Here is a 26,164-nt window from a genome sequence, read left to right on the forward strand (position 1 = left end):
AATTTGAAATAAAGATTTGCCAGAGCTCATTTTAGAGACCACTAGAACGGAAAGACAGTGTCAACATTAAGCAATTCAATCTCAATTTTAGTGAATGTACAGTACCTGGCTCAAAACAAGAAGATTTGCAAATATCTAACAGGGAAAATATCAAATAATACACAAACCAAGCCATCCTGTGTAAACTGGAACTAAGAAGCTTGCTTTCGTACAAATACATCTCTTGTGTTTAACTGACTTTAGGGTCTAAGATGATATAAATTCTGACCATAGTTTCTTCCAAAACTGGGGGAAATTGATGCTCTCTCTCCTGTGTGGATTGTCTAGTACATGAGAAACTTTTTTCATAGTGAAGAGTCTCCCAGGTTCTGGCCTTTCTCTTTATGAGAGCATTCATTTTGTTCTCTGCTGCCTGTTTTCACATAAGTTGCAGGAACTTCTGTCTTTGAGATGTTTAACCCTCTGTCATACTCCAACAGGATCAAAAGCTCTTGTAGAAGATGTACAGTGGATGGCATAACTTTCTACACAAACATGGAAGAAAAAAGTCACCTTCCCTAGCCATAAATCTAAAATTAAGAACTTGTACTTTTCTTTTTAGGAAATTATTATGAAACTCAGAAAAGTTATTAATCACGTCTGCACAAAGACGATATCTCAGAATGAGGTAAGTGTGATCCTTAAGTCTAACAGCCAGTCTGAAATAACGCCATGGTGGCACCATCTCACTCCGGAATACTAATCACTGGTTTGGTTTTCTCCCTCTCCACTGTGGATAATATACCTTAGAAAAACATAAAACATAAGCAATACAAGCAGAGAAGCTATTGCTCAGTAGACTTAAATGTGAGCAGAACCTATGAAAGCATGTTTAAGAATATACAATGACTTGCAACTATTATTTTCTAAAGGAAAACAGAGTTCATCGACACAAGAAGATGCGTTGTATGAATAGGGATTTTCCTGGCTTAGACATTCAGGTGTTTAGCTGTGTCTGTAACCAACAGCTGTTTACAGCAGTACATAATTTTCTAGTTGAGACAGGGTGGAATGCAAAATTAAAATGAAAAAGGTTTTCAGAGTCATCTAATAAAAAAGAAGGCAAAATTACAGAAATCACACAGGACCATGAACATAAAAAATTACCAGAAAATACAATTTACAAAAAATAGAAATTAGGAAGTTAAAGCAATAGGCAAGGAATGTGTTGTACAATGCAACACTTAAGAGGGACTTATAGTAAGATACCTACATATGCTATTATACTTGTAGTACGTCATAACCTTATTATTTATAGAGTATGCAACTCAACCACATCAGACTGGATGTCTCTGATCTAGTATGATCTCAGAAAGTCAGTAATCCTGATCCCATCCATACACAGAACTGGAGATCAGCATGAAGCTGGCGTGTACTTCTAAGAGAGGCAGGCATTGCTGGCCTGAGCAGCGCCATGTGGAGAGTTTTATGTGAAATAAGTCTGTTAACTTGAGGCATGCCCCAAATAATCAACCCTCTCTCCCTTCCAGCTGAAGCAACTCTGTGCATAAGACTTCGCTCACCACAGCTAAGATCCTTGAGGGGTAACGAAGTACAAGGCATGCCCAGAAACTATTTGTAAAATCATGCAAAAGCTTTGCTGAGCATACATGAAATTACATGATAACCATTGTTAGTCTCTGCATTAACTCATTCTGTAGACATTGCACTAATGGAAAATTGAAAGAGATAGCCCCGAACAGCTTCTGTACCAATATCCAAGATGTCACTCTTGGGAATTTGTATTCTTATGATTTATTCCCATGCTCTTTCACCATGCTTTGGACTATAGCAATTTTCAGGAACCTACCTGTGGCTGAGTTCACACTGTATGTAAACATTTGTCTCAGCATGTTCTAGATCATCTCTGAAACAATAAAAATAGACTTCTAATTCTGCTGACGTCATTTGGGACCTAAATATCGCAATTCCTTTTTTTCTGCCAAAGTGTTTTCAGAGCTGTATTAAGATTATTCCTTTTAAAGAGTAAGAAACATAACCACCTATTTTTTCATTCAAAAGTATATATATACTTCCCAATGGAAAATGTAACAGAAGCAGTAACCAGTACAGTTCCATAAGAGATTATTTTCTGATTTGAAAGCAGTGTTGAGAATGTGACTTCTAGTGTATTTTACCACCTTAAGAAACCAGTATTTTTAAATAGAAGAAAGTGTCTACACTCTATCTCATTATGCTACCTGAGCTTTCATGTTCACCTGGGCCAGTATTTTTGTCATCTATTAGCATATAAGTGATAGAAAGTTGGGGGAATCTGCTCTTCAGTCTACCTTTGAGGCTCAGGAGGAATGAATAACTGTGATACACAAGTACCGCCTAGTGATGAAAGGATGAACTACAGTATTACACCAGCACTTTGGCTTGTTAAATATTTCTGTAGTCACAAAACGAGACCGATAAAACAAAAAAAGAATATGCCATTTGATACTCAGCCTCTGTCCTGAGGATGGCAGAGGACACACTCAGCCTCATCCCTAACAAAACACAGGCATGAAGTGCTGCAGGCAGGGAATGTTTGTTCAAAACACAGTCACTCAGAGTAAAGTTCTCAAAGAAAAATTCTTACGGAAAAAACTAGAGATAATAACTACTTAAAGGCAAAGCACACATTCCCTGTTTTTGAGGTTTGGCAGCTTGTGCTATAGCAGTAAATGTGTGAAGACACACATTTTGCTATAGTGTTAATGTTCTAAGAGTAAGTTCAGTAATAGCTGAATTCTGAAGGATCTGATAAGCTCAGGTAGTTCCTGTCACCCTATTTGCATGATAAATTATTTTAACAGAAAAAGAAAATGAAAAATATTTTCTATTTTTTTAATGAAAGTTTTCATTACAGAACATTTTTGTAGAAAACTCTAGCTAAGGCTGAGAGAGATCCAAAAGTCTTATAAGCCAGCTGGAAAAAGCTAAGAGCTTAGTAGCCTCTAACCCTAATCCAAGGAGCTGAAAAGCCGTAAATTGATGTAGAAGGAAAACAAGTGAAAGAATTGTGTCCTGGCTGCACATTTATTAAAGCGATATTGCCAAGAATGCATTGTCATAAACAGCAAAAGTGAGGCACAGAAAAAGCTCTTTTATCATACAGTTGCTCATTAATGTGTCCATCAATAAGGACCAATCGACTCCATATTTAAAGGAAGAACGTATTTCTGGCTGAAAAGCACATTGATTAGATGTTTCAGACTTTAAACAAAAAGCCTCACAAATCTTATTGGATAAAACCAAAAATATCCACATTTAAATTTCACTTGGTGTATGTGCCAAACTGATAGGCAAACACAGTTCTACACAACAGGAAGTCCAGCCAGTAATGCATTACCCAGGCACCCAACTTCAAACTCACATACAGAAATGTCAACACTCTGAAAATGTTCTTGTGTCTTTGTGGCTTCAGAATCCTAAAGGGTTTATCAACCAAACTGATGAGACCTGTCCAAATTCAGGCAGGTAAAAAATAAAATAAAATAAAAAAATCAAGATTTGCTAGCAATTTAAAAAAAAAAAGTGCTATCAGTTAGGTATACAGCAAATGGAAAGGTGTTTACTGGAATTTCTGTAACTATTCCTTCTTGGGTTTCATTTAGAAAACTCAGTTATAAAAAAATAGGACATTAATACAGTACAGTTTCTTCTGAGACCCCTCCAACAATCTGAGTCCTTACAGTGACACAATATCGATTCTTGAAAGCATCCAATTAAGCATTATCAAAAAACCTTACCTACAGTAACTAAATAAGAAATCATCAGAAATGAAGAGGGAAGTCCATTAAAATACATTCAGAAATTCTGACATTTTCGTGCTCCTTTTAAATGTTCCATGCTTTAATGGGCATGTGTAACTGAATGAAGCATTATAGAGCTAGGTATCGCAGTAGCTGGACCTGGTTAGACTAAGGATTCTCTTTTTCCACATTTTTTAAAACAAAAACATCATGTTCATGAACACGGATAAGCATGGGATGGAAGGCAAATGCCCAGCACTTTAGTAAGTGTTCTGAAGAAAGAACTTCAAGAACCAAGTTTATTTATAAAATACAAAGACCTCAAAAATAAACTATACAATTATATTATACACACATATTATATATGGACATAATTATGAAATGATAGCTTATAAATTATAAAGCTTTAAGCCTTTAACAAACGATTTTGTAACAAAGAAGAAGAGCAAATTTGTGAAACCTGGCATATACCTGGCATATACAATCATAAAAATTACCTCGGTTCTGAGTAAATACAAGGGTCTTTTCCACAGGGTATATCTTACATTAGCAACTTGTCCAAGGTATGACACTGGGGAATAGGTAAGTTACAGATATTTTTACCGTTTTTATTATTTGTTACAAAGCTTCAGAGGCATACATCAGAGGCATATGGAGATGAGGGTCTGAGATTTTCTATCTAGCTCCACTCTGTCTTGCACAAGTAAATTAAAAAGGACTTAGATAAAAGCACAATAAGATAGACATATCGGATAAACTAGTTTAAACAAAACCAGATTCAGCTGGAATGCTGAATCAGCATAAAGTCTGCTCCTATCTTATGTCCTCACTAAAGTTAAACAATTAAGGCTGCAACATAACTGAGAGATGAGACACAAATACAAAGAAAACATCTACAACACAAGAAATACGTTCCAAACATTTTTATTTAAAGTATGTGAAGGGTTTACTTACAATTCTTCTCCTTGTTTTGCTTTTCTGTCAGAAACCAGATATACACTTCCAAAGCTTCCATTGCCAAGTTTCCTCTGAATAGCATATCTTCTTGCAATCACAGCATCTGAGCAAGCAGAATTAAATCTGGCAACAGTGACATGCTTAGCAGTTTCTTGAAATTTCAGCATTTCTCTGTGTAACAGAAACTACACAAATTTCTCTAGAATGTAGCTTTCAAATCCTTTTACTCTTCCATGGATGTTCACAGGAAACACTTGAAACAGAAAAAAAATTGATCTGTCAATGTATTATTCTTATTAAAATCTTCATTTAATGCTATGGCAGTGCTTATAGTACTCAGCTTGCAACAAAACACAAATTAAGTGGAATCATTAGTTGCTAAGCTGTGGGCAGCAGACTTGATAAAGAAACTCGAGACAATGTGGATGTGACATAATCAGCCTTCCTCTAAATCAACCTTAAATGAATTCACTGAACTGGTAACACAGGGGAAATGAAATGCAGGTGCTTATACATTAATTTATTTAAAAGTTCAAGTGCTTTTTGCAAGGACAACTACACCTGTATTTCACCTGACAGTTCCCCTAGATACAGCACTCTTCCTCACCACCTGTCTTTATACCACCATGGTACTCGACACCAAAAATAGCTGTGTTTCAGGATGCAAGTTTCATGATTTTTGTATATACCGAAGCATAGTCTCCACCCATAATTTGAGTTCACTCCCATGGATAAATACAAAGCTGTTTTCTCTGCTCTTTCATTTGCCCCTCAGATTCCACCATCTGTTTCAGTGCTGACCTTACAGCTTCTGTGATTCACTACTATCTTCTGCAAATTAGAGCTTCATGGCTACCCACAAGTCTACAAGACTTTCAATAAAACCCAATTCTCCCAAAAGTTTTTCCATTTCTCCTTCACTGTAATAATTCTTTCTTGACCCACCTTTCTAAAAATTTAGCTTTGATTCAAATTCTTGTATAATTGAGGTCCTAATTCTGGAAACATAGGGACTGCAAGGGCAAACCTCTAGTATTTCTATGGTTTTCAATAACTGAACGTGGGTTTAGAATAACTTTGTTTACTCAACCTTCCTCATTCCAAATGATAAAGGGCAGGTGTTTCACTGCACATAATAAAACAATATTGCTTTCATTATCTTGCCTTTATATAATGCTACCTGCATCATTTGTGCTTGAGGATCCTTTGGAACAAATAAAGATGTTGCAAGATCCTACAATCAGTGCAACTAATCCTACTATATCAGCACTGCCCGCTGCAGTGCAGCATGCCCACACTGGGTTTGTTCACCATAGCATTTTAACATCAATGCAAGCACTTCAAAATGCTTTTTTTTTTTTGTTCTGGAAAAGACAAATTGCTTAATTTGAAAAGCTGTATAACTGCTGGTTCCAAGTCACTGTCTCTACTTCCTAAACAAACGCAGAGCCTAAATGAAGATTACAAATTTCTATCTTACAACAGTGTGTGTGTGCACAAAAACCTATTTTAACACCCATCTGCTGAGCTGCTGTCACACCATACCAAAGAGCCTGACATTGCAGTGTCACTATATTATGAAACACAGCCAAATTTTAATTACTACAAGCCACCTTAACAATGATACAAATCCTGTATGTTTTTTAAACAGAAGTACTCCTGAGATTCTGTTTCTGTATTCTCTTTCAGATAGCAACAGTGACAAAAATTTTGAAATGCAAATGCTAAACAAAGAATGTCAGCTAGAAAATTACTTCTGTAACTCCAAATCCATCTGAAGAAGCATAAACGGCTCATGTTGAGGGGTGGGGAAGGGAGGGCAGGAAGATGAACTCCATAAAGTATTACATTGCCAGTTCTGGAAAGTTAACGTATTTTTCATTTACTATTCTGTTCTCCTAGGAGGTTGCTGTTTTATGGATGCCTTCATAAATTCCAAATAGAATAGCTTTGAAATACGTAACCTTTAGAAATAAATACACTTACAAAAACTGCTGAGCTATCTATTCCTTTTTTCTGGAGAAGAGTCACTTAACTGCTCACCTTCAAATTTTCATATTTACTTGGGCCCTAGGAATATATCACAATTCTTTACACCACAATATCACACTTGAGATCAAGTAGCCCATTGAGTCTAATTGTTGTGCTTTATTTCCAACACTGCCTCTCACCTGCTATTCTCTATGCTTCAATTTCCCTCTATATATAATAATAGTAATAACTATCATATAACTTTGTGAGGTGCTCCGATATCTACTGCTGAACAGTGTTCCATAAGGCAGGGGCCAGTGATTGCCGTTGTGGTGTCACAAGCACATTGTAATGGCACAGAAGAGATGGATTGCTGAGCCACGGCATTTGAAAGAAATACCCTGTAAGAGTCAACAGATTCTAGAGCCTGACTGAACTGGCAGACAGACTGATTCTTCGAGAAGTATACGAACCGGCAGCCTCTCCTACCTCACTCAAACCTTTAGCCCAACCTTCCTTGTATTTTTTACCAGTGTGCATCTTCTCCCACTGAGCAGGTATTTCCCAAGCAGCAGTACATCAATTGCTTCATTAAAGTTCAGAACAACTAGAGATAACTCAAAATCAACTCTCCAGCCCCCTTTTCCTCAAAAACCCTAGTATACCCTATCCGGTAACACTCTGGTAAACAGTTTATGTTCTTAATTTTCTCCACCCCCTCAAGCCCCATTCCAGAGCCTGGCAGACTGCTGATACCAAACTAATGCAATTACGTTGTTTTTTATTTTTCCTTCTTCCTTGGCTAGAGTTAAATCTCCTTCCTCTTTTTTGTTGTAAGCTAAAGCAAAGTTGTTGTTTAGGATTTCATAGTTCTACCTACACATGCTATGTGCACAGCACCTCCACTTCTTCCCCTGGCCTGACCTTCCTTTGCTTATATAAGTAAAATACTGGTTTTAAATTTCCTTTACATAATCTTCAGGTTTCTTTAGCAACGGCTAACGTACTCTGACGCTTTCTGCCTCCAAGATAAACCCTTCTTTGCCAATCAAGTCCATTTTCCAATTCTATCAGGTTTTCTTTTTATTCCTTAAGAACCCTTGTGCTACATCAACATTTGCCGCCCCCCACCCCTTGCAGTACAAACTCCAGAGTTTTTATATTTAAACTCCAAATATCCTCAGTATTTACTATGTTCAATTTTTTCCTGCCAATGACTTCACTGGCCTGCTCCTTTAAACTTTTTGAAAATAAAAAAATAAGGTATTCCTGTTTTTTTCTGTAATTTAAAAAAAAATAACCCCTGAACACTGGCTCCACTGTTATTTTCTGCAACGTCTTTATAAACGTAGCCAAGTCTTAAGTAACGTCATCTCAGTTGGCTCAGTTTTTTACTGCTCCCAGAGAAAGGATAAGTAAGAAAAATTTTATTAGCAGTGTCGGTAGCAAAGGAACTTGCAGGTGATGGCAAAACAAGGTCAAATGTACTCGACTATCAAAGAGGCTAATTAACATCTCCCTGACGGACATTCAGGAAGCCGAGATCCCCTAGGATAACCTCGGAGATGTTATTACCTTGTTAATAGCCCGTGTAAGACAAAATTCACGCTCCGAGGGCCTGGGGGCACACACACACAGGTATGAAGCGTCCCCGCTTCCCCCGCCCAGCTACCCTCACGCAGAGGGGGGCGAGGGCGGCATGCCTCCATCCGCTCCCCCTTCCGCACCCCTCCGGGGAAAGGCGGTGCCCCCCCGGGACCCCTCTGGACCCGCCGGCAGGTACGCGACCTCCCCACCGGTTTCTGCCCCTTCAGCGCCCGGCCCCGTGCGGCCGCCAGGGCCGCCTGACGGCGAGGACTACCGTCCCTCGGGGTCCTCCGGCTCCCCTCGGGATGGCCTGAGGCAGGGCGCTGCCAGCCCGGGGCAAAAGAGGAAGCGGCTACAGCCTCCTACCTCGCCCGGCCTCGGGAGCCAAACCGGCCTGCGCGGAGAGGCGCCCCGCCGGGCCCGTGTTTCGGGCTCCGTCGCTAGGAGACGCCGCGCACGCGTCCTGAGAGCCAGTGGGCGGGAAGAGAGAGAGGGGCTCTGATTGGAGGACTCCGCCTGTCACTCCTAGCACCGCTTTCGGCGGCGTGGCGCCGTTCTCCGCGGGAGGAGGGGGGCGGCCGCCGCCATGGGCATCCAGGGGCTGACGGGCTTCGTGGAGGAGCGCGGGGCGTTCTTCACCGAGCTGCGGGTGAGGGACACCAAGCTGGTGATCGACGGGAGCAGCCTCTACCACCGGCTGTGCTTCGCCTCCGCCGTCGACTTCCGCCGCGGCGGCGACTACGGCCCCTTCGCGGCGGCCGTGCGCGACTTTTTCGGCAGCCTGCGGGCCTGCCGCGTCGCCCCCTTCGTGGTGCTGGACGGCGGGCGCGGCGCCGACGACAGGAAGCTGCCCACGCTGCGGGGCCGCGCCGCCGAGAGGCTGCGGGCGGCCCACGGCCTCTCCCGCGGCGACGGCGGCTGCCTGGTGCCGCTGCTGACCCGCGAGGCCTTCGTGCAGGCGCTGGGCCGGCTGGGCGTGCCCTTCGTCCAGTGCTTCGCCGAGGCCGACCGGGAGATCGCCGGCCTGGCCAACCGCTGGGGCTGCCCCGTCCTCTCCCTCGATAGCGACTTCTGCGTCTTCGACCTGGCGGCCGGCTACTGCCCCCTGACCCACTTCCAGTGGCAGAGCGTGTGCGCGGGAGAGGGGGCGCAGGGCTGCTACGTTCCCGCTCGCTGCTTTTCCGCGGAGAAGTTCTGCAGGCACTTCAGTCACCTGAACAAAAGCCTGCTCCCTCTCTTTGCCGTCATGAACGGGAACGACTATATTGACCTGGCAGCTCTCGAGGTGTTCTTCAGCAAGGTGCGCTTGCCGAGGGGGTGCGCGGCGGGGAAGGGCGGGAAGCACGTCCGCCTCCAGGGGCTTCTGAACTGGCTGTCGCAGTTTGCCGAGCCCGCCGAGGCTATCGACAATGTGCTGAAATACCTGAAGAAACACCAGAGGGAAGAAACAAAGGAGCTTCTGTGCGCTTCGATGGAGGATTATACTCCGTCTGACGTGAATCTTGAGGACTTTTTTCAGACTGGGAAGTATGAATGTGAGGCTGCCAGGAAAGCAGACTTACCACGGTGGGTACTCGATGCTTTGGCAAAAGGTAAGCTGGCCCCATTCATCAGCGATGCCCTGATACTAAGAAGTACCTTCCTCCACGTTCAGGTGGAGAACATGCAGAGACCTAGCGCACACAGCACAGCTTTGCCCATTCGACAAGTTATCTATGGACTGCTTCTGAAAGTATCTCAAAACGCTGAAGCTGCTTCTCCAAGTAAGCAGACCAACGAGCTGCCAGTTGTATGTGAATTTGACAGACTCCAAAAGACGCTTAAAAAAACATTTGTTCAAGCAGCAAGCCTACCCACAGATTTTTGTGATGATCATTTTCCTTTGGACAAGTTAACGGAGGTAAATGGTTGTCACCACAGATCACGCTTAACAGTGTTTCACGAGTGACAAAAAATAGTTGGGACTCATGCTTGCCAACTGATCGCTAAATGTGATGCCTGAACTAAGCCACCTCAGTAAGTAACTACTTCATACAGCCCTGTAAAGGGCTCTGAGCTTGGCCTGTGGTACTTGAGAAGCTACATAGATTGCCTTTATCTCCTTCCCTTCCCACCCCCCACCAAATGTACCAAGACAGATTATATGGAAAGTTGGTTGTGTGTATATGTAGTATTGCCTACGTTTTCCATTCTAAGCTCTTCTTTCATCCTGTCTATTCTGTTACACTAATACTTGCTTTTATAATTATAGGAAGGAACTCAGTTCCATGACATTTAGAAAAGTGCAATTTAACACTACGAAACTTAATTTCTATTTGATCAAGCTATGGATGTTTCAAAGCAATGTTCTGAAACAAAATCTGATCCGTGCTTTTTTACTACAAATGGCCATTATTTCATGTATGAATCTTGCAGCTGCCCAGCAGTTTTACCTGCCCCAAGTATGCATCCTGCTAACATGGACCCCTGCTGCTTGCAAGACAGAACAGCACTTCAAAAACAACTTGTAATCAAAGGAAAATTGTCCTAGGTTAGTTCCAGTCACTGTTAGCAATTCTGTATATTTAAATTCTAATGATTAAGACTGTAACTCTTGCTGTGAATGGAAAGTAATCTCCCATTCCCAAAGTTGCATAACTGAGGTTTCATATGCAGTAATTTCTGAAACGTCTGGAAATACAATCTGTGTCTTTTAATACTGCATATTTAAGCCACATGCTGTATCCATTCTAGCATTCAGATCAACTGTTAACACATCTGTGTGGGCTGTGCTGTATGTTTTTATCACTTGCTGGTGGCTAGTTCATATAAGAACCCAGTCTATCACTACTACAACCATTAAATGCTACAGATAGCTATGGATCCAAAGGCCTATATACAGGTTATTTTGCACAGGTTATTGTTACAGGCCTTTTAAACGAGCAATATGCAAACACTTCAGAGTTTGAATAATCATGTTTTGGGATTTTAAGAAACATTGACGACACCTTAATTTGGTCTTGGTATGTATGCTGTTTGTTTAATGAATTTGAGCTTCTGCTATTATAACAGCCCTCCTTACTGAATATAAGGGCATTATCAATTCAACAGAAGGTTAGAAGAAGAAAAGTTATTCTGCTTTTAAAGTGCTCTAGGCAAAACTGATTTCAGTTTGTCTTCTACTGTGGGGATGTCTGCCTAAGAATAGGCAGAACCATCCTAATCAAGGTTCACAAAGCACTGGAATTACAATTGAACAGCCTGCTGCGATTCTGCTGCGTGCAGGGAGTTACAGATAAAGTTTATAACACCACTTTTTAGAAGTTAAATAGCACAACGAAGAGGGAACATGCTAGGAATTAATACGTTGCAGGTGAAAAATGCAAGCTTTGCACTTAAGATTTCATTGTGATTACAGGTAAGCAAGTTTTCAACATACCAAGAACAGACCACCATTACATCTCACAAAGCAAGGGTAACTTCCAAGAGGCAGAAAATGAAGGTGGTTTTTATATATATATATTTATATATTTTTTTTAATATATATATTATGTGCCACACCAGTGTAATTTTAATGCATTATGGTTACGAGATTTTCCAAGCAAGTCAACTTTTACATAGGCGTTTAAATTCAGTCATCTGATTTGAAGATGATGCTGAAACGTCTTAAAATCCAACCTCAGGCAATTGTAAAAAACTACTTTTATCCTTCTACCTAACATTTAGCTGTGTAGTTTTTAAAGCTTAAATAGTATTTAAAAAACTCCTGTTCAGATTATCTATGAAACAAATAATTTTTTCTCGAAAACATGAAGTACTAGCTAGTTTAAACACAAACTTATTTGCCTTTTGGAAATTGCTCACAGCAAATAAAAGTCTCTTAACTTTATTTTTCCACTCTGTTTTTTTAATTTATTTTCAGGTGCCCACATCATGCCGTCAGATGCTTTTGCTAGAGACTCTAGGAGTGAAAATGAGTTTGCTAGAATCTATCCCCAGTCACTTACAACTCCCCGTTGCTGTAACGTGTTACTGGATATGTTGTTCAGAACCAAAAGTTAAGTTGCATCAATTAAAGGCTTTACTTCTAATGATAGTATCTGGAGAACTGCACAGAATAACAAATGATCCAGGTATGTCTCCAAAGAATACAATTTTAGGTGTTCAGCTACTATGAAAATCTATACCGCAATTCATTTTTCCTCATTTATGGTGAGTTGTCCAAAGTCAGATGAATTAGCATTGATTTACACTGTATCCTGAGGTGTCACATTCTTTGCATTGATATAGAGCAGAGAAACAGTGCTAGCCATCAATTTAGCATTTTATAGAGGTAAAAAACTACTGTGCCATCTTGTAAAACATTAATTTGTATTTATAAATGCTTTCTTTAGGACCAAAAGATTAATTTAGATATAAAAGTTACAAAAACATAAGCTCAACATACTCATGCATCAAAAGAGAATAACTACTATTGATGCATTCCGATGGATTTTTTCCGTGAGTTTTTCTAAAATCATCTGTACTTAAAAATGCTGAGTTGCACAGGCACCCTTTATCTGCCTGTGTATTCTGAGAATTTGAAAGTACTAAATTATCACAGAAATTGTTTCAGTAATACTTATACCTATTAGAGTTATGGTGGCATTTCCTCTAGGAGTCCTTCATTTGATGGCAAAGATTACGCATGCCAGGGTTATACAGTTTCTTTAGGTTCTAGTTTATAGAAACTGGACTGATGTGTTTGCTGCCTGCTTCCCAAGTCAGTGGGAGTGAGATGGAAATCTTGTTTGGAATTGATCCACTCACAGAACAGCATAGCAAATTACCTAACAAATAGAATTCCTGATTTCACAATTTCAGATTCTCACGGATATTCATACTTGAATTTTTACTCAATTTTACATCTTAAAGTTCAATTTGAGACATTTGAAAACATTACTAATGCTTCCTGAAATAGAACTGGAGGTTTGAAGACCCTATACATTGTAGATACCTTTTGTACTGTTCACAGCAGAACATTTATTTGCATGTCATTTTTTTATTTATAACCTAGATCTCACAGTTTTACGTGCTGAAGATGACAGTATTGCATATAATGAATTTCTAAAATGGAAGGAAAAGAAATTGCAAAATAAAGACTTTGATTTAGATGCTGCACACAGTTTTTGCCAGTGGCAGTGCTGTCTTCAGATGGGATTGTATCTCAACCAGCTACTTTGCTCTCCTCTCTCTGAGCCAGACCTAAGTAGGTAAGGTTGTTTCAGAGGCCTGCTTTCCACAGAAGCCCCTGATGGAATGTGTTCACGTTGTTTTATTTTCTGTGTCAAACTCCTTTGGCCAATTTTACTACATTTGAACTCCCTTCTTTAAAGATATTAATACAGAGAAAAATACTGAGTGGAATAGGTATCCCTCAGGAGCCCACTGTTGGATACTGTATGTAGTTAAGATCTGTTTTTTCATTGAGCAGCATGTTTCTGTACTTGTCCTGCTGAGGTGCGATTCTAAATGAGGCTTCTCTCCTTCCTTTGAGCAGGCTTTACACTGGGACCCTTGTGCACAAACTGTATCAAGAGCTTAAATCAACACCTTCAGTGGAAAATCTGTTTAGTTTCTCTCCAAAAATGACTCAACTTTATCAGGTTTTGTTAAATACAGTGGAGTCAACCCTATCTCCAGACTTCTTTCAGAAGATGACCAAGACCAAATCTGAGTCCTGCAAAAAGAAGAAAGCGTCTAAGAAGAAAAAAAAGGCCATCAGGTCTGCTATACCAGAAACTCAGCATTTATGCAATGTTAATAGGTTTGCATCACTTGGAGTGGATGACTGAAAGCATTATTCCTGGAATAATTTTTAATGCCATGCAGATGGAAGAAGTTATATTAAAATACGTGACTGTATTGGAATTTGCTCAGCTGTGTTCACACAAGTTCCTCATTCAGTCTTTACCAGCAATTCTTGCTTTGGAGAATTTTTAATTTACTTCTTTTGTAACTAACACTTTCATAAAAAAGAGGTGCTGTATAAAAGTGGTGTTTTGTTTTTCTTTCAAGGTATCAGTCTAGTTGAAAATGAGAGCAAAGTTGTTCAGCATTTCAGAGCTGGACTATTTTAGAGGAATTCTTTTCCTGAACATTTATAGTTAGCTATCCCTCCATCTCCCTGAACACTTCTAATTTCCAAAAAAATCCCATTTTTAAGTTTGTGTTTGAGGAATACAGTGATTACAATCTTACAGATCAGATTAAAACAGAAATTGACAAGTTTAAAAATATTGTAGAATCAGTCTTTACAGGTAGAGTATTTGTACTTTTGGGGAGAGCTAGCTTTACTCAGTGACAACTGAGTATGCTGTGCTTGCAGTATTATGAGTATTGAACTATACTCAGGGAGAAACTTAAGCTTCTATTCCCCCCGCCCCGCCCCCCTTTGGTATGTTTAAGAGTTAAATGCTTACATGCACACACAAAGCTATCACATGGTAGCAAGTTTCCACAGGTTTGCTAATTCAGAGTAATTGCGTACAATCTTCTACCATTAGCAAACTTGTTATTCAAGTTAACCTTCTTTCTCTAATGGCTATACTAAAATTACAGACCTGTTTAACTTGCCCTGGTGTACACTAAGTTACTTGACAAACCCCTACTATCAACATGGTAATGCTGAAAAACAATTTATATTTAAAAAAATCCTACATCATCAGTATTTCTCAGTGCTTTGTATTAGCTAACTTTCCAGCAAAATTAGTCAATTTACATAAATGCTTTTCTTATAAAACTGTTGGTTTTCCAGCGTCTTCCCCACGTGAAATCTAATTACTACATTTCTGGTTTTTTCTCCTCAAGAATCCATATACCTTTTCTCACATTCAGGAAAATCATTATTTCTACCTTTAATGATTAAAGTTTTGCCCATTACTTACCAGAATTCAAGCTTGATTCCTGCATCACGCTCAGTTTTCAGTCCTGGTTATGTCCCCTATCTGACAGCTATCCACATGGAAGTAACTCACTAGATCTTGTGACTTACAGGAAGGATCTCTGATATCATACAGCTGAGTATCGATACTGCCTCTATATATATATATTCAATGAGACAAGAATAGGTTTATAACATCTATTATATTCATGAGAAAACTGTTTTTGAGATAGTCTGTGATAGTAATAAATATTTAACGTTTTTTCCAGTAGGAAACTGCTACTTATTAAACTACCAGCAGATGGCACCTACCTACGCTCAGCCATACAGCAAGTTACTAGAACTTCACAACCCATTTCTAACTAGACTTTACTTGCAGCAGTCTACAAAGTCACATTTCCATCAGATTACTTTATTTAAAGTTGAAAGGGGTTAAAGTTCTTGATTTTAGTAACTAAAACTTAAATCCTTAATCATCCAAATCATCCTCTGTTCCATTACGATCCCGTTTCATTTTACCAAGCTTGTAGTTCCTTATGGTTTTTAATCATCAGAAATAGTCACATTTAAAATAAGTCTTAAATATAAAAATACAGGCATATTTGATTCCACTTTGTTAGCGCTGTGAGAAGAGAGATCTTAAATTTACTCTGAATCCCATATTAGATAACTGCTGGAGAACATAAATTCTTGACACTTGCTGAGCAGCAGTATCTTCAATTAGATAGTTCGGAAGACTGGGATAAACTCAAATATTCCACTTCCAGATAAAAACACCGCTAGGATCACATGCCATTTTGAGAATACCTTTGGGAGTGCTGACTCAATGATTAAGAATTACTCAACTGGAAATGTGTTCTCAATGCAGAATTCAGCTGTTCATTGTTGCTGATAAAATGAAATACACCAATCCTGTGTGCTGAAGAAAATTATTACTGATTCTAGGGTTACTATGCAGAATTTAAACCAAGTGTTCCAGTTTTCTTTTTTGAGTCATTATAGGTTTTCAGTCTTCTTTGTAGGAAAAATAAAAAATAAAGGGCCTTTACTTATTAAAACTGAAAAGTTCTTTACTCCATGCTTTATTAAGAGCAAATAAATTCCTTGGTTGCTGCCTATTTTCACCCCACATGAAACGCCTCTTAATTTTTGTGGAAAGATCCCACTATTGATTCAATTGCTCTGGAGAAAAACCTCTCAAACTTTCTGTTAGGGGGTAATGATCAAGAGTGGAGCCAAAAAAATGGCAATGGAATTCAGTCCAAGCATTTTGTATAAATAATGAGATTGAGCTAGATGAATTACTTGTTATTGTTTCACCTCCCATTGGAAAACAGAGCAAAACTTAGTTTGGCATTTTTAAAGTGAATTGCATGCAATTAAGTTCACCCTGCAAGGCGGCAAAATTGTTCTTAAGACTGAAATTTTATTTCTTGTCTAGACTGACATACCTTATTCAGAAAGTGAGACTTGTACTGGGAAAGGGGTACTTCATAAAATTTGTTTACGGACTAGGCAATAGCACTTCCAAGCTAAGACAAAAAATTGGCATTCATCTGCACTTCCGTACTTATCTGGATTTCTGGGACTCCAAGACGAAGTGCAGAGCACAAAGCAGTCAAATCCCATGGAAGAATATCAACAAGTTATACCTTTCACATAGTAAGTCTTAGCTGCTGTAACTTTCTCAAAACCCAAGTTCATTCAAGAGATTCTTCATCAGCATGCATTGTCAGTTTTTACTATCTGTCTTTACTGAAGAATACTAAGGATTTTATTAATAAGTGTTCTGAAATTGTACTGAAATACTGAACACACTACAACAATGCTGAACAACTACAGCCCCACTTGCCAAAGATGGTAATAGTTCAACAGGAGGAACACTGACAAATCTCTTTAACTTCTGAAAGGCAGAACCCGCTGGAAATAAGAAACTTTTGCTTGAAGACATGAGAGCGTTTCTGCAAGAGGTCATCTTGTTCAGGCCCCACCAGCTCAGTAGTTCACATAACATCCTGCAGTCTTTGCCTTTACACAATTAGATCTCCAGCACATTGGTAGTCCAGGTAATACGTGCATAGTGAGCAGGCCCAGGGTCAGTCAGAGCAATGGATCAATTGCACGTGTAAAGCAGACTCAGTGGTGCACTCATGACCTGTCTGCAGCCCCACTTCCTGACCAAGTCTGGGAATCTCCAGAGGAAAAAAGAAGACAACAATTAAAATAGCCTCTTAGAGAAATTCATACAGCACTTTCCAAACTGCCTTGTTTTCCATTAACTCCTCAGATTTTGAGCATGGCATGTGGGGCAAGCAACAAAAGGTTAAGTGCAGAAATATCCCAGTGCCTGTTTACAACAATTCCTCATTAACCAACAGGATGACCATCGTGACAGCATGGCCCAGAGCCAATACCAATGCTACACTTTCAGGCTACAGTGTGAAAAGATGTGTATCCACATGCTTTCGAGCAAAAGAGATACCATTACATCTCCAACTCCCCCTAGAGATCTTAGACATCCTCTTTTCAAGATTCCCTAGGTGATTGTTCCTTGCATTTCCTCAAGGGATGAGTCATCCTAGTCTGATGAGAAGACACTGATGACAACAGCTGCGAGTCTATTTTGAGGAAGAACACCATTTCCAATTAGTGAATATTAAAGTATTCAGACATTATCATATATTAAAAATACTTTCAACATATCAAGACACGAATCTATTATAATGCTTTCCTAGCCACAAAAAGTCATTCTGTAGGTTGAAATTTTAAGTTACACTACCAGTAAAAAGTTTATTTTTATGATCAGGGTGGAAGAAGGAAGAGGAAGGAAAACCAAGCTTCTTTGAAAGAGGGGTGGGGGTTTTTGCCATTAGAGTGAGGATTAGTGCATTCACTTTCTAATTCAATACACTACAAATCACTTCCGTAACAGTACTGTCTTATAATCACTCAGGTGATCTTGTCCTAAGCTAAAGTAAATATGGAACAAGACATGACACAAAGCTTATATCTAAAATTATATCAAAACAAGCATGCTAATCTGGTGTAAATGCCAGTTTCTTTTAAAACAAAGAGACAACACACTTTTAAGAAAAGCAAACATTTACTTCAAATTGCAGTATAGGCTTTTCAATCACAGAAAAAGAAAAGAAAAACAGTGATCCAACAGCGGTCACATCCTGTGCAAAAAAAAAAACCTCGGGATACAAAAAAACTGTAGCACAAGGTACTTGAGCCGCTTACACATTGCAGGATAAAGTAAATAAATACAGTAGCTAGAATATGGCACTCTTGTGACAGACTCTAAACCCAGTGGAATGCCTCTGAAATATTTTTTTATCCTTGTATTAGTAGCAAAGTCCCACCACCATAAAAGTAAAATAGTACAATGTTTTAAATAAAAACAAACTAAAATATTTATATCTAAGAGAAGGATTTTACACAGTTGTATCTTTTAAGTGCAGAAAATGGAACTTGGGCTTAGATCTTTCCTTAAATTAAACCCCACACACAAAAAATCCCGTTCAATCTCAAAAGTAAATTTATGTTTGAGGAAAAATGTTACCAAAGTTGCATAATTTCATTTGTTACTCCCACAGCTGGAAGTTAAATTCTAAACAGTCTTGAAACATGAATGTTCATCATTAGCCAGTGAAACAAAGGACTTGTCAAAAGCCCTCAGGATTTCTTTATCCTCCAAATATTGTTTCGCTTTCTCCTACATCTTTAGACAGCAATCCCTAAGTTTGCAAACAAAAGAATGCAATATGCATCATACATCAAGAAAAGACGAAGTTGACGAAGAAGAACTTCCACGTTTCTGGATCTTTTCCTTGCTTCTTTCAAACTTCTTTATGATCTCAGTCACTATGCACACAGAGGAAGTGAGTCCCAGAAGAAACAGTAAATCTGGAAAGAGATAATTAGCCTTTTTAAAATTTGCTATTTAAGGCTGAGGGCAGACTTACAAAAGAACAAGACTTAGAAGACTTTCAAATTGTCTCCCAATCAATTGGGTAAGTTCAGGAGAAATGAAGCAAGAATCAATTTTTGCAGGACCAGAAGATTAACATGCATAGTTTATGCGCAAATCATAAGTACAGGCATGGTATTTCAAACTGTTAAAGTACTTCATAACCCTATTTTTATTAACACCTATGAAAACAAAGAACACTAAGCAACATAATTAACTTCATACTGAAAAAATATTAGTATCATCAGAAATGACACTACAATAAAAGGAATTACGTAAAAACACGTATTTCATGACAATCATTTATCTTTAACTCCAGAAAAACACAGAAGTAATAAATGTAAGCCTTAATGTGGCCAACAGCATTATGTATCTATAGCTTCTTAAAATCCTCATGTCTATTTATCCTACGACAATGCAGTTCATTATTTAATAAAGGATCAAGATTTCTAAATAAGGTGTTTATATTTATGGAAAAAACTTGCTAAATAGCAAGATTACTAGTGCTTAAAAAACTCCAATAAACTGTCATATAAATCTTGATGCAGGCAAAAACGAAGCATAAAAAACCTAACATACATAAGCACCTAAGAAATTTAAGGCGGCACTGATTAGTTGTGTACCATATACATTTACATATACAAGAAAACATCTAAAAGGATTTTTTTTCCTAAAAAAAAAAAAGGTCAGCAGGCTTTGTATTCCTGTTGTATGCAAACAGCCAGAAAGTGCTCTTATAGAACCATCAGCTAATGCATTTACAAATTAATCCCTAATGTACAGTTTTGAAAAGGGAACTGTTCTTACCCAAGACACTCAGGCTCTCTGTTTGGAAAACCTTCTGAAGTGGAGGAAAGTAAATGACCAACAACTGCCCCATTATAGATCCAAGGACGGCATAGCAGAACATTTTGTTACTGCAAAGTCCAATCTCAAACACAGATTTTGCCTGTAAAATAAACAACACATTACACTGTACATGTAATCTTAATTATCTATACAAGAAAATAATTCGTAACTACTATTTCTTTTCATCCAGACTTTTAGAAAACTGTAAAAAATTATTGTTGACCTTTTAGATAATCCAGGACAAGTTCTTAAACAGGCTAATTGCATTTTCTCTCTGGTAAACAGAGTACAAATCTCATCTTCATAGTCAACTACTTGTATATTGAGCTCACTTTTCTGCAAGTACAGTGCCTTAGAGGATTGCCCTCTACACTATAAGGAAGTGTTTTTGTTGACCCTGACAATTCACATCAGAAAATAGACTGCAAATTAGAGTAAATGTAGTAATGTATACTAGCAATGTACTTTTCTCCAACTAGCACAAAATTTCAGACTTGTTTCCTTAAAACAAAAACATGACAGAAAGAACAGTTTAAGAAATTTTCCTTGCATTATGGGTTTAGGGTTACAAAATAAAAAAAGTTACGGCCTTCAAGAAGTTTCAGATTCTGGCAAGGATGCTGAACTGACAGAGTTTTCAGGAAAAAAACAACCAAGCGTACACAGCAATACAAAGGACCACCACACTGCAGCTTTTAATAAAAATTTCCTTGCTCCTGTCAGGAAAGAAGCATTACTACCAGCTCTGCATCACGTAAACAAATTAAGGAAACTAATACTTATCTGTAATTTAAGAAATCCTACCTAGTAAATATGTGAAACTCTGAAGCTTAATAGCAGATGTGAAGTAAATCTGCAGGAAAACATTTGAAACAAACACAGCAAGATCCTCCCTCAAAGAAAATTCTGCTTACTGTGTAAATGGACACTCGAATCACTTACCTGAGATCTAGAACTCAAAGCATTGAACATATCAAAAAATACAAAACAGGTGAAAGTCATGGTTGTATCTCGAGGCGTTATTACATTGTCTCGTAACTGCCAACGAAAGGAAATGAAATGGCGTTAGCATGCTTTAAACCCTCCACAACTAAACAAAGTTATTACAGTAATTCAAGTTCTACTAGCTAGTAAATGAAAGCAAAAGCAACTTGTTTGCCCCAAGCTGATTTAATAAATCATACAGCAAAAATTATGCACCTGTAACTTACAGCAATTTGTAATTCCAAGCTGTGATTAAATGAAGCCTCTTGACAAACATTTATGCAAGCACATGGAATATCAAGAATTCTATGATGCACTACCAAAAGTTCAAACAACATTTTTCTCTACTGGGAAAAGAACTTCAAATGGCTGTTTCGTAATAGTCTGGCTATAAGGTTTGTACAATTGCTTTCTATGGGCCAAGGCTTCCCAAGTAGATTTGGGACCTTGAAAAGTCTGTTTTAAAATAGAGATTGGGGAATACAACTGTATTCCTCATTTCAACAACTACTTCGAAAATCTTCCTCTCTAATCTGCTATATGAAGAGATTATTAAATAAGACCTGCAACTAAGTTCATACAAATTCTGAATTCCAACTGCTGGTAGAAAAAGGACTTATTTTAAATTAGTTTGTTACTGCTTTAAGTTTTGTACTTTTGTCATACCTCTCTCCAGAAGACGAACAGTGTTCCACACACAATAATTATTGATGAAACCAGTATTTTAACAATCAGGTTTTTGGTCAGAATGCTGTCCTTCAAATTTCTTGGAGGCTTCCGAATAACATCTTTATCCACAGGCTCCACCCCAAGACTTACAATTAAAAGAACATCTTAGATTTTTATCATCATAAAAATAATTCACTGCTTCTAACTTAAGGACTAGATTTTCTGAGTTGAAAGAAAGATTTTAATCTCTCTATAGCCTAAGAATCATCTCATTCAAATAAGCATATGGTATTTTCACTTACAGAAAACTGAGTTACATGTATTAGTAACAGGCAATATTCTAATACTGCAGTTTGAGAGTCCATAAATACATGGTATCAGACAGTATTAAAATTACCAGATGTTAATTTTAAAGGAAGCTGCAATATTAGTTATGTTCCCCATTTCCGTTACTGTGATCAACCTAGCTAAGGAATTTACTGCTAGTTCCTTTCCACCTCTCCCTCCACCATCTATCTGCAGTGAAGAGGGTCAGAGGAAGAACCCAGAGCGAAGCCAGAATCCTACATGCAAGTTTCATGGGCATATCTGTGTATCTTTAGGAATCCATGCTGCCCCCATGATTATCATTTCTTTACTGAAAGAGTGGTGAAACATTGGAACAGGCTGCCCAGGGAAATGGTGGAGTCCCCATCCCTGGAGGTATTTAAAAGACGTGTAGATGAGGTGCTTAGGGACATGGTTTAGTGGGCATGGTGGTGTTGGGTTGACGGTTGGACTCGATGATCTTAGAGGTCTTTTCCAACCTCAATGATTCTATGATTCTATGATCATTAGATACTAAAGGAAACCGAAAGGAATGAACATAAAACTATACTGCAAACACTGTTATTCAAAGAAAAAGTTTGCTGTTTCAGAAACATTTCACTGAAGTTTAATACTTCACAGTTTCCTTTATGAGCAACGATTTTCCTTGCTGCAATAAAAGGACTACAGGTATCTAATGGAATTTAAAGTAATTACTTACCTTTGAGCTGGAGGTCCATCCATAATAATATTGATCCATAAGATCTGCATGGCATTGAGAGGATTAGGAAAGTTCATTAATGTAGCCAGTGAGATTAAAGTCAGTGCTGCTATACTCCTGTTGAAAGAATCCATTTTTATAACTGTCAGCATGGAACATTTCTGAAGATCCACTGATAACTGCTTTGTAATCAACACTTCAACTGTTTAAGAGTAGATACAGATTTTGACAGTGTGAATCATGACCGACGTAAGCCTAACTTTAAAAGGTAGAGCATGAATTCATTTACAATACTCATCTTGACACAGTCCATATTTAACATAGTGTTGTTTTGGCAACAAAAAGACAGCGAATTTGTGTCTTAAAAACCTCCCAAACTTTAAGATAACATTTCAGAGTTATCACTCACCTTCACCTAATTGATTTTTTTACTGGGGAATTGGGTCCTATACTTTTATTGTGCCAGAAGCAGAACTTCTAAACACGGTTTTGAAAAACAAACTGCTTTTACACTTTTGATGTAAACATAACCATTCTGTGCACATGTCACTAGTTTGACTAATCAGTCAAGGCAAGGTACCACCCAAGCTCCCTAAAAATACCTATACCACCCCTCATTATTAGCAAGATGAGAAGGCTGGGCAAAAGACTAAAAACAGATTAGCTGGTTGCAAGCTTGGTATTAGAAACCTCTCTAAACAAGTATGCACTAATTGCTTTCAGTGCAAGATTAAGTGGTTTCATAACCAACAAGAAGAGAACAAGGCTTATAATTCTTCCAAATTTAGCACTCTACTGAACCCTATTATGCTCTCCCTGCAAAGAGGGACAGAAAAAAAAGGGTAACTCATTCATCAAAAACCTGAGGCTACCATTCCCAAAGCTAACAGGCAAGCACACTTTCCTCGAATATCTATGCTTTTTCAGAAGCAGATTTCTATCTTCTACCAGTGCAGGACTAGTCAAGATTCAAAGCATATGACACTTCTTACAATTTTTATGCAAGTTTTAAGAGGTTGGTGTTTTCTGGGTTTTGTTGTGTTGGGGGTTTTTGGTGGGGATTTTTTTTTTTTTTTGCTTTGAGGTTTTTTTTGGGGGGGGTATTTGGTGTTTGTGGTATTTTGGTGGGTTTTTTGGTTTTGTTTTTTTAATTTCTGCAACTTTATTCAACCACTCTGAAATGCCATGAAGGCTTCAAAAAAGTACATGAACGATGTGGCCAAGAGGAAAACCATGTTCCTGAATCCAGATTCAATAAGACAAACTCACAAAATTTTTGAAACTAAGGCTGAATGAACTCATCTTCTTGTCTTACGTACGTATGATATAGTTAGCATAGGGATCCTTATACGCAAGAAAAGGAAGTCAGCTTCACAGAGCTAACTCATTCCACAAATCAGTATACAGATTAGAGAAACTAACCTCCCGTTTCCCTGGTTTCCTCCATTTGATATACATGTTTTGGTTAAGGAGGGAATAACTACTAACTTCTCTTTAAAGAAGGACCCAAAGGTAGCTATGCTGTTTCTCTCTATCCTCTCAGTTATTGACTTTTCACATCTTAACAGGAAGAACTGCGACAAAGATAGATGTCTGTTTATTGCACTATTTTCTGGTTAAAAATGAAACAAGCCACCAAATACAAAATACTGAAAATTCAAAAGCATAGCATATCAGCATCCTACGTGAAATTTAAAATGTTCATATGAGTTTATGCAGCATCTGCTTCATGATGCTTTGATTCATTCAGTGTGGTTAGAACCTTCTGATATTGTCAGCTTTTCAAACTTACGTGCTCAGTTGAAATCTAACAAAATTTTTTATGTTATTATAAATTCCTTTACCCTCTTCAATTGCAGACCTGCAATTAAAAACAAAGATTACATCACTAGACAAATGAGACTACTGCCAAAAAAAGCTTAACATAAACCAAAAAAAGCTATTACTTTAAGCAGCAACACAGATGTCAAGAAACAAATGGAGTTGATTGGCAGTCATTGTTTTTCAACTTGACTATGAGATTAAATCACAACCGTTATTTTTCCAGCTTCTTAACTTTCAAAATGAAATGTCAATAGTAAAATCTCCTTGTTCAAGATTCACCATCATCCTTGATGAGATCTTCCGATTCAAGTTAGATAATTTAAAAAAAAACCCAAAACACACACACTTTTACAAAACCATAGAAATATAGCATGACTTTAGAAGACCATGGATTCTTGCTGCACCAGAATGAAATATGTATAGACCATCTTCTCAACCTCTAGCATGTGTCGCAACTTGCCTATCACATTATTGCAATTACAGCAGTGAGAAAGTCTACCTAGATCAAGTCTACTCTGCTGCAAACAAAACTGATTTCTTTCTTCCATTCCCCCAATAGCCAAGAACAACAATTAATCAGTATTCCTTTTGTAACTTTTAAGACGAAAAGATTAAAGGGGTTGGGGGAAGGATGTAAAACTATGGAAGCTCATACATTTTTTTCCCTTAGTGTTCACCACTCTTTTCACTCTCCTATTGAGATCTTTCCTGATGAAGTGAGCAAAACTGAATAAAGCATTCCAGCAAAAGCCTCATCAAGCCCAAGTAAAGTTAAGTACTTACCACAGATGTCCTTCCTATGTACTCTTCTGAATATCTTAAAATGATTCCTTTCTCCCTTTTATTTATGCACAACAGCACGTTGCTGTTGGCTGAATTAGTATGGAAACCTTTTAACTCTCAGACCATTCTCTGACATACTGCTACCTAGGTAGATTTTCTTATACTGTACTTCTACATTTCACTTCTTCCCAAGGGTTAAGCATCATACTTTCACACAAACTGAAGTGTTCTGAGATTGATGCATAATTTCAAAATGAAGGTTATCTTGCTAGACAGCAGTCCAGCTCTGCCAACAACCACTACCTTCAAAAGTCAGATGGATTAAATTCAAAATAAGGTAAGTTTAGCTATGCTCTCTTTGAAGTACACCAAACAAAAAAAATGAACAAGTAACAAACAGCTGGTTACCAGAAGTTGGTAACTTATTTTCACCTGTGATAGTTAACTAGCTTATACCCCTTTCCTTTTCTGAAACACCACCACATTTAAAGAGTTGAAAACAAACACAGCACTGTGTAAAATTTTTAAATCTTGAGAGGAATACTTTCTTTCATTTTTACATAAGATTCATGCTTCTGAAGTAAGAAATTAAATGAAAATTAATCCTACTGACAGCTAACAGACTCACAATTTCACCTCAGTTATGTTCCCAAATATCCTACTACCATAATTCTACTTGGAGAAGCAGAAATACAGGTTAGTTTTTATAGCACATACATGCACAACCTCCTTTGTTACTTACATCTGGTCTATGTACAAGACCAAAGTAGCAAAAGGTCTAAATATGTAAATACATTCTTACATTAACATACATAAAAAGACAGAAATGCTTAGTTGCCCCTTGTACTATTATGTTC

The 26,164-nt window shown here is 38.2% G+C and overlaps 3 protein-coding genes across 10 annotated transcripts in view; 1 reads left to right on the top strand and 2 right to left on the bottom strand.

Annotated features, from left to right (window-relative positions):
* NEK11 (NIMA related kinase 11) overlaps positions 1 to 8,724 on the bottom strand; it is a 110,452-nt gene extending 101,728 nt beyond the window's left edge. The window contains exons 1-2 of one of the 2 annotated variants that reach the window (XM_076331068.1): positions 8,664 to 8,724; positions 4,737 to 4,992 (exon numbers count right to left, since the gene is read on the bottom strand). In XM_076331068.1, the coding sequence (XP_076187183.1) occupies positions 4,737 to 4,906 (170 nt within the window). In that variant the 5' untranslated portion in view covers positions 4,907 to 4,992; positions 8,664 to 8,724. Of the gene's footprint in view, positions 1 to 4,736; positions 4,993 to 8,285; positions 8,344 to 8,663 lie in introns of those variants that run through there. The other variant, XM_076331069.1, reaches the window with a different exon arrangement.
* Positions 8,725 to 8,867: 143 nt separating this feature from the next.
* On the top strand, positions 8,868 to 14,302 carry ASTE1 (asteroid structure-specific endonuclease 1). Its single transcript, XM_076331079.1, has 4 exons — positions 8,868 to 10,197; positions 12,199 to 12,409; positions 13,333 to 13,528; positions 13,816 to 14,302. Exons 1-4 carry the CDS (start codon positions 8,884 to 8,886, stop codon positions 14,108 to 14,110), a joined length of 2,016 nt encoding a protein of 671 aa, XP_076187194.1. The 5' UTR covers positions 8,868 to 8,883; the 3' UTR covers positions 14,111 to 14,302.
* A 2,284-nt stretch (positions 14,303 to 16,586) lies between these two features.
* The window catches only part of ATP2C1 (ATPase secretory pathway Ca2+ transporting 1), a 71,038-nt gene continuing 61,460 nt past the window's right edge, over positions 16,587 to 26,164 (bottom strand). For 6 of the 7 annotated variants that reach the window (XM_076331071.1, XM_076331077.1, XM_076331075.1 and 3 more), the window contains 7 exons: positions 24,493 to 24,561; positions 22,701 to 22,817; positions 21,671 to 21,818; positions 20,963 to 21,058; positions 19,979 to 20,120; positions 18,977 to 19,107; positions 16,587 to 17,816 (listed from right to left, as the gene is read on the bottom strand). In XM_076331071.1, the coding sequence (XP_076187186.1) occupies positions 17,772 to 17,816; positions 18,977 to 19,107; positions 19,979 to 20,120; positions 20,963 to 21,058; positions 21,671 to 21,818; positions 22,701 to 22,817; positions 24,493 to 24,561 (748 nt within the window). In that variant the 3' untranslated portion in view covers positions 16,587 to 17,771. Of the gene's footprint in view, positions 17,817 to 17,848; positions 19,108 to 19,978; positions 20,121 to 20,962; positions 21,059 to 21,670; positions 21,819 to 22,700; positions 22,818 to 24,492; positions 24,562 to 26,164 lie in introns of those variants that run through there. The other variant, XM_076331073.1, reaches the window with a different exon arrangement.

This window comes from Aptenodytes patagonicus, chromosome 2 (genome assembly GCF_965638725.1).
Source record: "Aptenodytes patagonicus chromosome 2, bAptPat1.pri.cur, whole genome shotgun sequence".
Taxonomy (NCBI): Eukaryota; Metazoa; Chordata; class Aves; order Sphenisciformes; family Spheniscidae; genus Aptenodytes; species Aptenodytes patagonicus.

What these genes read in the sequence shown, in the direction of transcription:
- ASTE1 (XM_076331079.1), top strand. Translation starts at nt 8,884, where the DNA reads ATGGGCATCCAGGGGCTGACGGGCTTCGTGGAGGAGCGCGGGGCGTTC. An exon ending in CTTTGGACAAGTTAACGGAG is followed by an intron (nt 10,198 to 12,198) that starts GTAAATGGTTGT and finishes ATTTATTTTCAG; the next exon opens with GTGCCCACATCATGCCGTCA. An exon ending in CAGAATAACAAATGATCCAG is followed by an intron (nt 12,410 to 13,332) that starts GTATGTCTCCAA and finishes TTTATAACCTAG; the next exon opens with ATCTCACAGTTTTACGTGCT.